At 45.2% G+C, this 12,272-nt stretch overlaps 1 protein-coding gene across 1 annotated transcript; it reads left to right on the forward strand.

The window, feature by feature from the left end:
* Positions 1–2,386: 2,386 nt before the first annotated feature.
* Positions 2,387–10,133, forward strand: ECHDC3 (enoyl-CoA hydratase domain containing 3). Its single transcript, XM_086610907.1, has 5 exons — positions 2,387–2,523; positions 2,651–2,772; positions 4,876–4,973; positions 8,070–8,270; positions 9,804–10,133. The coding sequence occupies exons 1-5, from the start codon at positions 2,387–2,389 to the stop codon at positions 10,131–10,133; spliced, it is 888 nt and encodes a 295-aa protein (XP_086467033.1).
* The last annotated feature ends 2,139 nt before the right edge of the window (positions 10,134–12,272 follow it).

Here is a 12,272-nt window from a genome sequence, read left to right on the forward strand (position 1 = left end):
TTTAAAATGTACATGAACCCACTGTTGCTGTTGCAGTAGAGCCACAAAGCCCAACGACCTGATGGGTCATTGTTTCAGGCCATATAAAATCAGTAAGCAGAAAGAGCATCCCCACACCAAGCTGTTACTGTCTGTACGAGTATTATTAGACACAAAACGTATTATTAGACACAAAATTCAAGTGGTTCTTTTATGAGGTTAATGCTCAGAACTGAAAAGTCACAATTGCCACTACAGTGGGAAGAAGCTGCAGGGGTTCAACAGGCACTGATGAAAACTACAGACGCATTTGGGAACCTACAAGTACTTTGCAAAAACCCAAAGGAATGGGGAGATCAGGAGGCAGAAGCACAGATCTACATTTACAAGGAACATACGCTGGACGTGTGCCTATTTTATTTTAGGGTAGTCTGCCAGAAAATGGATCACAAATAATGAAGGCTTGCATGTGCATAAATCACTCCAATTAATAACACTTTCCCCTAGTATTGAGGAAAGGATACTTGACAAGTAGGTGTGATAAGGAAGAGCAGGAAATCGTGGCTGGGGCAGCCTGTATCTCCCTGAACAACGCTGCTTGGTCTTTGGGCCTGTTGGCATCTCTTGGCAGATGAGATTGGTCTCTAGCTGCCTCATCCGCACAGCCGCTTCTTTCCCAGGAGACTGCCTGAGCCAGGGGTGAAGAAAGAGAGGTCACTGCTCTTGCAAGTAAACAGGGAACAGAAGAATGAAAGAAACGTGAGAGGTTACATTGTGAAGTGACATTTTTTGGAAGAACTATTTTGAGTAATTAGGGTCTGCAGAGAGTTGTGTGTCTCTCAAACTAGAAAGATTTACTGTGCTTCGTACCAGTAGCTGGCAAAGGAGAGCTTTGGGTTTCAGCAGAAACAGAGACAGAGAGGCACCACCTTAGACACCTCCCTGTGGTAACCTAGGCAGAGACATCACGCAACCCCTTTTAGTCGGCTCCTGAGCTCCCTCATTCAAAAAACACCCAGATTTTATCCATGTGGCTTCTATGGCAGGGCTTTTGCGCAGTCCCACTCCTCTCATGGCAATATCTTTGCTCCTTTGTTTCTGGCTCAGACACACTAATGTTCAACCTATACCTGTTTGCGATAGTGCCAGCACAGTTCTCCATCTTACATGCCCTTCTGCCTTCTCGGATTGCAAAACGCCTGTCTTCTAGAGACTGTGGTCCTAGGTCCTTTTGTATTCGTTTTGTTAGGCTCAAGGAACAACGCTCCTCTCATCCCTTGTAACAGAGTCTCCATTCTGTGCTGCATCTGTTCTCTCTTCCCCTCTTTCAGTTTGGCCTCCTGAATGCGGGTGCCCAGAAGCAGTAACCAAGATGAGCTGTGAATGTACCTGTATGTCACCAAAATACTTTGAATTTTAAATTCATGTTTGAATTTTAAAATCACCTCTTAAAAATCACATTTGTCTTTTTATTTCTTGGATGCATCACACAGTTACAGACTGACTCTGTGGAACCAATTAAGATACCCAAGGTCTCCTCCACAACCATTTCCAAATGACGAGTTCCCATTGAATAGAATCATAGAATTATAGAACAGTTTGGGTTGGAAGGGACCTCAAAGATCATCTAGTTCCAACCCCCTGCTGTGGGCAGGGACACCCTCCACTAGACCAGGTTGCCCAAAGCCTCATCCAACCTGGCCTTGAACACTTCCAGGGATGAGGCATCCACAACTTCTCTGAGCAACCTGTTCCAGTGCCTCACCACCCTCAGAGTGAAGAATTTCTTCCTTAGATCTAATCTAAATCTGCCCTCTTTCAGTTTAAAGCCATTTAATAAATGGATGACTAAATGACGATGTTATTACTTCCCAAGTACATGACCCCAAACCCTGCAGTACTGAGTGTCATCCCATACCAGCCACTCCCGGCCTCAAAGCGATCCCACTCTTTCTGCATACCACAACTGTCCTTCCCGTTGATGACACATCCCAACTTAGCATCACTAACCCCAGCACAGTCCCACTCTCCATCCCGTGCTCCTAGACACAAACGCTCAGTGGAACCTGAGGAAATTACAGCAAAAGTCGACATTTTTAGTACCCCTCCAACACCCCGAGACACTCATTAATGAATGCCACCTTCCCGCCCGCCTCCTCCACAGCAGGACGGCGTCCCAGCGGGTCCCACTGGTTCTACAGCCGGGGGAACCGGGCCTGGGAACGCAACCGACGGGCGCGGGGAGGGCTGTGTCGGTTCGTCCGTCCCCCTGCAGCATCCCCCGCCCCCGGAGCGGACCCGGCCGCCCCCCAGCAGCGCTCCCCGCGCCTGCGGGCACAGCCCCGCCCCGCGGCGGCGCGGCCCGAGCGCGGCCCCGGCAGCGCCTCCGGCTCCGGCTGCGGCAGCCATGGCCGCCGCCCGGCCGTGGCGGCTGAGGCGGGCCCTGAGCGCGGCCTGCAGCAGCGGCGCGGCGGCGGGCGCCGGGCGGCCGCCCCCGCCGCCGGCGGAGCAGCTGACGGTGCGGCGGCAGGCGGAGGGCGTCCGGTGAGGCGGGAAGGGGGGGGGGGGGGCGCGGAGCGGCGCCGCGGGACTCTCGCTGAGGCTCTGAGGGCGTTTGTTGCTTTTTTTTTTTTTTCATAATAACCCGCTTTGTGCTTAACGGCCGTTACAGGAACATTATCCTGAACAACCCGAGGAAGAGGAACGCCCTGTCGCTCTCCATGCTGCAGTCCCTCCGGCGGGACCTGCTGCACGACGTCAAAAGCAGAGACCTCCGCGTCATCATCATTTCAGGTAGTGCCGTCACTGAGGGCCGACGGGAGGGAGGGGAGGGACAGAAGCGGGGTAATGAGGAGTAGGTGAAATAATTAGTTTAAACACTACATGTAAAGAATACTTTAAACAGAACAAAAGCCAGGTTCTAGTGGTTGTCACACTAAAGAAATCACATTCCCAGTTTACATGCAGGAACAGGCTGAGCTGGTATGACATCATTTTGCTGTCGGTGGCAGGTACAGATCATAGAATCACAGAACGGTTTGGGTTGGAAGGGACCTCAAAGATCATCTAGTTCCAACCCCCCTGCCATGGGCAGGGACACCCTCCACTACACCAGGTTGCCCAAAGCCTCATCCAACCTGGCCTTGAACGCTTCCAGGGATGAGGCATCTACAGCGTCTCTGGGCAACCTGTTCCAGTGCCTCACCACCCTCAGAGTGAAGAATTTCTTCCTTATATCCAATCTAAATCTCCCCTCTTCCAGTTTAAAGCAGGTCATGGTAACAGGGCTCACAAGGTTTCTTCAAACTGTCTGCTCTGCTCCCTTGCTCCAAGCCAGGATCAGCCTCCTTCTCCTTGCCACTGGTTTGTTAAAGCCGGTTTTAAAACTCTCTAATATCAACACTGCTGTCACCTCAGCCTGCAGATGTAAACCATTGTCTCGCAGGGCCTGTTACAGGGTTTTTTCCATTTAGGAATTAACCTGTAGAGTAAGATTCTTAAAGATAATGAAACTTGAGCTGTTCTGAAGCCAGCTTTTTTTCCCCTGCTATTTTAAGATAATCTTGCCCTGCCCCCCTTGCAAACATCTTGGAGAAATAGGTTTATTAATTTAGAGTGCTGCAGTTTCCTGTACGTGGCGGAAAACACTGTGTTTCTTTGTCCCACACACGGGAGTGGAAGTAAGCTGACTCCACAAGGGTGAGTTTAAATACGTATAGTCAACATTTCAAACAGCAGTTACGAATTTCGTGAAACATTTCAGGTTCCACAGTAGTCTGGGAGTTTGGGAGCACGGTTTCATTTTGTTTTTTGTTTTAGTTTAAAAAGAAATTGGATGTTCCTGTTGATTTCCAATTCTGTTGCTGAATGGAATGCAAAAGAAGAAATGTCAAGACTTCTCAGGGAATGCTTTGAGTCTTTAACACAGACTTTGCAGTGGATTCTTCTTCAGTGAGGCACAAATGCAGATGTGATGAATTTCCAGATATGTATTGCTGGTTCCATGAGCTGACTGACATGGTTATTTCTGGATAGACTGTGCCACAATAGTCTGGTCCATAAGAATCAAATGCATAGGTGAGGTTGTGTCTGCGTACTTGTAGCCAGAAATGTCACATCCATACAAATACCTAAGAAGGTCTGAAGGATTCAAAAGCATCAGATTGGTTTATTGGTTTGTTTTGTGGCAGATACCCTCATGGCAAAGGAAAACTATGGATAGTGTACCTGTAAATGGTGTTTTGATATTGGCTGCCACTGGACGCAAATCCAAAGCTTAGGTCCACAGAAACCTGCCATTTTGCTGCCCAAACCCTGGGTGTGCTTTCTGGCATTCTCTAGATGCCAGTTTTAGCAGTGGAAGAACAGATGCCCCAACAACCTTTCTGGTTCTCCTCTAGCAGAACAATGTTTTTTCTTTTTTTTTTTTTTTTTTCCATTGTGGCTTTGAACGCCTTGACTCAAAAATCTTGATGCTTATTTAGCAAAAGTTAATCATTAATGCCGGGTTCAATCCGTAGAGAATAGCTTTATTTGTCAGTCTGAGAGCAGAGCACTCTGTCCTCGCTCCGTCTCACTAGTCTACCTTGTACCAAGGAGCTGTTTCGCAGTGTCCTTACAAGAAACTGGGCGCAGAGGTGTGAAGTGCCTTGTTTTTAATTGAGTTAATTTGGAATGGAAGGAAAACTAGGCCTTTAAAACTGGTTATGGGTGTTACTCTGTTAAACGTTACACAACCCAGAAGGCAGTATTTCAGAACTGTGTGTAGAACTCCCTCCCCGAGCTCTTTTTTGACTATTGACATCTCACTGACATACCTTTAGCTGGGGCATTGATATGCCACTACCCCTGGTTTCTTGATTAATCCAGACTGACTTTTCCTGGAATTCTTTGCAGCTGAAGGACCTGTATTTTGTTCCGGCCATGATTTAAAGGAACTGTCAAGTGAAGATGATGTGAAGCATCATTCCCAAGTATTTGAGATATGTGCAGAGGTAAGCAGTTCTTCTTAAGTGCCACCCCTTTTGCCTGGTAGTAAGAGCAAGCAATGATGCTGATTTAAGGAGTGGCAGTATTGCTCATCTGCCAGCTAAAGCATAGCCTGTTCCTCCAGATTCCTTGCTTTTTGCTGCTCTGCCATTTAAATACCTGATCCTGATGAAATTATGTTTTCCCTGGATTTCTCTACCTGGAAGTAAAAGGGCCAAAATGCCAATGTGCATGTCATCTACAATGAGTACAGTCATGGCACGTTCCTTAGTTTAGCCAGTGTTCCTTGCAGCGGAGTATTGGGGCAATCTAGGGATAACCACCTTCAAATCACTTGTGACCAAATGTTCTTTCCCAGCATTTAGCCAGTAACTCAAGACCAGCTTAAACATCAAGTAGACAGTGTGAAATGAAGATCCAAATACATCTCTGACGTGGTTACAAAGGTGCAGACCCAGGGGACGGGAAGTTAAAGTGAATCCTGGAGCCTTTGGAGAGAATGGCAAAAACCTCTTTGACTGTAACACCACTAGAAATGGACCCCTAATCCTGCTCAGTGTGACCATGGGAAGTAATTTGAAACCTTGTGTTGTAATTTCTCCAGTAGTAACGATCTCTGTACTCTCTGTACACATTGTCAAGCCCATATTTAACAAATGCTGAAAAAGCCATGTGTGAAAGTTGCCACTGAAGGGCCTTCAGTGTACTGTGAAGCCATCCTCCTGGCAGCTTTGCCTGGATTTCATCCTGGTATGCTGATCACAGAGAGATAAGCACAAATACGACTGAATGACCGTTTAGTCCCTTCATCAGAAAGGAGCCAAGGTCCAATAGTTGAGCAACCAACAGTTTCATATTAATTTTGCAGCTGCAGGGCAGAATACCGGTATGATGCTAGTGGAAAACTGAACAACGCAGCTCTTGGGTCACAGCGTAGGAAAGATCAGGCAGAAAAAATGTGAAACTTATTCCATATAGCACGAAATCAAGAGCTGGTAAATTTCTCACTTTAAGGACCAGAAGAATTTAAATTGTCCTGTATGTATATCTAGCATCGTGGCTATATTCAAGATTTATGAGTAGTATGGCAAGCTTAACTTGGATTAATAAAGAGGAATAGCAAAGAAAACCAGAATGTCAGCATTTAGAGTTAAAAAGAAGCCTCTTTGCGAGAATGGTGCCCTACTATATAGTAAGTTTAGTAAAGCAGCATTGTTACAAATAAAAAATGGTGTACTAATTTTAGATGAAGATTCCTGAGACCGTGAAATGCAGACATAGGGAGATGGTCAAAACTCAGCTGGACACAGCCCTGGACAACCTGCTCTACCGGAGCTGGTTACAGTAGGGGACTGGACTTGACGATCTCAAGAGATCGCTGCCAACCTAAATGCTTCTGTGAAACTGGCAAAGCAAGTTCAGGAATAAATTAAATGCAAGAGGTGAAATGACTTGTGAGGTGATCCCTTTTCTGATGTCGACGGTAGTGATGAGTGCTTTAAACTCTCTGCCTGAGTGTCCTGAACGGATTTAAGTTTCTCATGACTCGCTATTATCCCCATGGAGGAAGAAGGTCTTGCCATTAAATAATAATAGCACTTTACAGGCAAACAGAAATAGATACATTAATTTAGGCTTTATTTAGGATCCTAGCTATTATCTCAGTTTTAGTTGTCTGGTAAAATAATTGACTTCTGCTTTGGTTTTTTTTGGTCAGTAGAGAGAGAAAGGTACTTTTGAGAGCTTCCAAAATGGGATCGTGTCTTCCTAAATTTCAGTACTTAAGTAGAACGGATCCTACCCTAAGTGACATGCCTACAGCACTGTGGACTAGGGAGTCCAGAGCAGTGGACTGGTTTTCAGGAACCTTGGCTTCTACATCTGTCTGTGTCTGGTAATCTTAAGCAGATCCTCTCAGCTGCGACACCTGCTTCCCCATGTGTAGAACGATGTTGGCAATGCTGTGTAATGCAGTGTGCAAGAACTAAGTTCTCTCCACATGGAAGTGTGAGACAGCTGAGAACATCACTTCTCCAGAGGCCTTTCAAACACAAAACCTAAGTGCTAGGGTTTTTTCAGAGAAGCAGTTGACGTTGAATTTTTATAACCACAAGAGCACTCTGTAGTTGTTTGTCTGCACACGTGCACGTGTTGTTACTCTTTTGTTGTCTGCTTCCCAAGGTCCACCGAAAAGGCTGATCAAATTCAAAACTGAATGTAGATAATTTCACCTGAGCAACATAAAATTTGCTTCAGAGTTCATCTGCTGGACAAATTGAAGTAGCAAATGAAACTCTGTTACCTTGCTACACTGTGCTAATGTGAGATTTTGTGGTTTTTTAATCCAGATAATGACTGTAATAATTTAACTAGCATTTTCTATGTTCAGGCATTAAAATCAGGTGAGTTTGTTGATCCTCACTGTATGGAAGCAGAACCCGAGTTAGAAAAGTTAAGATAAATTCATCGTTCTTAACTTCAGCTATCTGAAGTTGGACGTCCAGCCTTCAAGAGTTATCTGAGAAAGAGAGGGAATAAGAAAGTGAGCGTGTTTTCCCATCTTACATCTAATGCAAGTAGGAAAAAATGTTTGGAATTTCTGAATTGGAGTGCAGACTAAGCCTAGAAAGACATCCAGTGATAGTGTTTGGGTAAGATCAACCCAGGCTCAAGATCACGCAGACACCAGCAATAGCTGATTTCATTTCTTGGGACAGAGACTTTTACTAAGTCACTTTTCCATTATGAAGGTGGGGTGATGTGTCTTGGATACACATCTTCCCACAGCCAGAAACATGAGATCTGCAGTGCTCTCTGCAGATCTGAAAACAAGTGCTTCTGCTTTTCATTCTTTTGCTTTCCGTTTCCACTGGAGTTAGCAGGGCCAACTCATGCTACATAAACACAACTGAGCAGCTACTGGAACAGCAGTGGTCTTGTGTGTTGAAACAAGCTTCGCAGAGAGCTTACTGGTTTTACTAAACTCCAGTTAATAGAGCTGAAAAATACACACATCAGGTGTGTGACGCAGTTGCAAGTTTTAGAACAGCCACTGCTTAAAATTTCCAGGACTAACTGACCCCTTTCTGTTGTGCATGCAGGTTATGACTTTAATCCAGAAACTTCCAGTGCCAGTGATTGCCAAGGTAAATGGCTTGGCTACAGCGGCAGGCTGCCAGCTTGTGGCAAGCTGTGACATCGCAGTGGCGAGTGAGAAATCTCAGTTTGCTACTCCTGGAGTAAATATCGGACTGTTTTGCTCCACACCAGCTGTGGCCTTGGGCAGATCTCTTCCAAGAAAGGTAGGCTTCCTTCCCAGATACTCTTTATAATTTTGCAAGAAGTCAGTTCCCATGTTAGGATTTCTGGTTCCATTGCCTAAACTGTATTTTCTGGCAGTACAACATTCAAAATACTTCCTTGCAAAAGATATCTTCATAACTTTTTGGACTGGGAAAAGTAATAAAGGGATGAACTGTGTTTAGGGAAAGCAGCTTCCTACTGATGCGATTCCAACCAGCAGGAGCTCATACCAGCAGCACACCAGCTCAACCATCGCTTTCCTTTCTAACAGACAGCCCTGTGCTTTAGACAATGCTGTTCTCCCCTGACGAGGAGACCCCTGCAAGTTCAGGACATCAGTCCCACCAAGGTATCGGTTCTTGCCAGGCAGGTGACATTTCACTGCCAGCATGATCTGCCTGGGTATAGATCAAGATGCTTTAAATAGCATCTAAAATCCTCCTGTACTTTCTTCCTGCTTTATTTCCTACTGATTGTGACTACACATCCCTCTCTGCATAAACAACAGTATGATCTGTAAAGCTTCCGTAACTGAGAAAAGAAATTTTAAGTTCAGATCCAGTTGGATTCAGACGGACAGACTCTCCAAGCCCAGCAGGGCTCTGCAGAGATGCAAGGACTTAACTGCACAAGTCCAATTGCTGGATAAAAGCTTCAGCCTTAAATTTCCCATCTGTAAGGCCATCATAGTCAAACATGTTTTTTTTCCAAGTGTGCTATAGTGTACAGTTATAACTGTTTCTGAATTAGTATCTCTGGCATTTATGATTACATTTTTAAAACGTATGGGATATATTTTTCTCTGTGCCACTTTTCAAAGCAGCAAGTACATTCCCTACAATTCTCAGGATTACTGATTTTACCTTTTATCCAATGAAGAGTTGCTGTTGTTCGAGGCTACCAGAGCAAAGATACTAATGAGGATAATCAGCTCTTACAATTCAAGTCATTGGTCAGTTGCATCAGGAGTCATGGAAAAAAATTCTTACTGATATGTAACATTGAATAGTCACTGGGTATTTGGGGGATTTGCACGTACAAGATGCTGGAAGCAGCAGGAGACTGAAATAGATGCAGCTATAAGAAGGACATATTTAAAAAACCCCAGCCAACCTTAAACTAAGGCAGATCTTTTGAAAAACTACACATTGATGTGCTAAGTCTTCATTTATCATTATAAACCCAGCTGAAAATACCAAGTTCAGTCATTTGACACTGTGGACCATCCAAATCTTTCCTGATTTGTTCTGCAGCCACTAAAGAGTCTGGGCTTTTGAGAAGCAACTCAGAAGTGTCAGCCTGGGACAGCTGCAGTCAGTGGGCAGGTTTGAAAAAAGGCCAGGTTTAGAGCCAGTCCTTCTCTTTGCTGAAACCTTTTCAAACTTCCTTGGCAGTTTAAGAGGCCAAAAGATTTAAATGCTGTATTTGACAGAAGAGCAACTGGTATTTGAAGGAGGAAGCTGAAATTCCCCTAACAAACCAAAGTGATAAGGCAGCTGAATTGACTTAATGGAGTATTTTCTCTTGCTCAGGTGGCACTAGAGATGCTCTTCACGGGTGAACCTCTTTCTGCCCAAGAAGCATTAATGCACGGGCTTGTCAGCAAGGTGGTGCCAGAAGACAAGCTGGAAGAAGAGACCATGAAAATCTCTCGCAAGATATGTGAAAGCAGCAAATCCGTCCTGGCACTGGGGAAAGCCACCTTTTACAGACAGATGACACAGGACCTTGATACTGCTTACAGAATGACCACTCAGGTCATGGTGGACAATTTGACTTTGAGAGATGGGCAGGAAGGTATTGAAGCCTTTATTCAGAAACGTAAGCCTATCTGGTCACATTCTCAGGATGAGAAGAAATGAATCTTGTTCCTAAGCTAAACTTAGCTGTGCTTTGTGATTCTTCACGCAGTTGCCTTTGGGAACTATATTTTTATTCCTACTGAAAGTTAAATTTCTCTTCTTATATATGCCAAAGACGCAATAAATTTATTCTAAGTATATAATAAATGTTAAGTAAAATCAAACCAAATGGTTTTTTTTTTTTTTCAGCAGTGAATTTAATCTATGGTTTTAGAAGGAACTGCTGCAAAAAACAGTTTAATGTGTCCCAGGTCACTTAGGGAATCACAGGGATCAGCTCAGATCACCCTTTTCAGTACCTGTCCCCATAGTTCTGGATGAGGATTTCCATTTATTGTTATTAATAGAGAATTAAAGGGCTTGGACACATTCCAGAGATGATGGTAGTACACATTGTAATGGATTCCAGTACTGTTCATATGTTACAGACAAAAGCCTGTAACAGTAGCCCATTGGTCCTTATGAATATATCTGCTTATGAACTGTCTGTATTATTAGTTTGTCCCTCAGCAAATCCTGGTTTTCCACCATCAGTTCAAGCTCCAGAGAATTGTGCTGTTGACTCCAGTGAGGCTGGGCACAGCTTGGGAGTGCTCAGTTTCATGAAGGACGCGCTGTGAAAGCCACTGCCTGTGGACTTCAGCAGAGGCTCTCACCTGGCAGTGTTCTGGCCCAGCTGTAATTTTCAGGCTGTCTTCCGTGTATCCCAGAATCTTAGATGTGCTAGTTGGGACGTCCATCCTGGTGCTTTTACTGACACTGGAGCCGTTCAGCTGTGGATTTATGGTCTGGACAACCTCCAACCGCAGGGATTCAGCTGCTCCTCTGGGTAATGTGTCACAGCACTGTGCAACCCTCCTGGTGAAAAAGAAAAATTTAATGTCAAGCCTGAGCCTCGAAGCAGCGATTTTTAGGACATTGCCCCTTGTTACATTATGTGATATTATCGAGAAGACTTCAGTGCCATTATCTTTGTGACTCTCTTCAAGCAGTCACGGGCTGCAGTTAGACCACACTTAGGCTCCTCTGTGCCAGACTGAACAAGTCCAGCTTCCTCCACACTCCTCGGAGGTCACATTCTCTAGGGTAGCCAGCTCAGTAGCCCTCCAGTGGACTGATTCCAGCTTCTCCACATCCCTTTCGTACAGGCTGTGCCAAAACTGGACAGTATTCCAAATACGGCCTCACCAGTGCTGAGCAGAGGGGAACACAATATGCCCTCTGTTTGCTGGCCACTTCCAGCCAGTCAGTGTAGCTCAGTCTGCACTTTGTCTTATTTACAATGAGAGCGCGCTGTTGGCTCGTACTCAGCTGGCCATCCTCTGTAAGCCCAGTTGCAGCAGGTCTGCTGCTCTGCCAGTCAGCTCCTAGCCTGTACTGGTGCTTGCAGTTACTCTTCCCCAGGTGAAGAACCTTGCGTTTCTCCTTAGATTACAGTTCTTCAGGATTGAAGCTGGGCCATTTGGTGCGTTGGCCATTCCTCCAATATCGCATCATCTGCAAATTTGCTGAGGGTGTATTATTGACATTTTTTCTGAAGTTCAACATAGCCAATTCATGCAGGCTCATCCATTTAATCTGAGAAAGACCAGGTGAGTCACTGGATGGATGGGCCTTTTTTTCTTTGTTGCCAGTAAAAGTAGCCTAAAGTGCTTAGCTCAGACTTAGCTGTCTTAAGTTAGATCAGATGAATCCTACCTACAGCTATTGAAACTCCAAATGCAGAAGTATCACAAATCAAGAAGGACATTTTTAAAGCATGTTTGCTCCTGTGTCCTTGGTTCCCTGTCTGGATGAGTGTCAGTTCGTTCCTCAGTTCTCCTCTGGAGCCAATCAGATACCCAGTAAAGTCCTGGGACAGTTCTCTCCAGGGATTGATTACTCCTGGGCAGTGTGGATGAGTCCACACCAGCTTTCGCGCACTCTGCTCTTCCCAGTGCCCTGATGCTATCCCAGTAGGCCTTGCCTATCGCTCCTGAGATCCTGCATCATGCTAAAAACCCTGCTGGCAGGCCTGCCTGTTATTTTGGGAACTTTGAACTAAAAAAACTGCTGCAATGAAAAGTCAACGCTTTTGTCTTTGGGCCGTGAAGGTGCTGTGTGGAGGCAGAGGAAGCCCAGGCCAAGTGCCATGCAGTG

Source organism: Tauraco erythrolophus, chromosome 4 (genome assembly GCF_009769465.1).
Source record: "Tauraco erythrolophus isolate bTauEry1 chromosome 4, bTauEry1.pri, whole genome shotgun sequence".
Taxonomy (NCBI): domain Eukaryota; kingdom Metazoa; phylum Chordata; class Aves; order Musophagiformes; family Musophagidae; genus Tauraco; species Tauraco erythrolophus.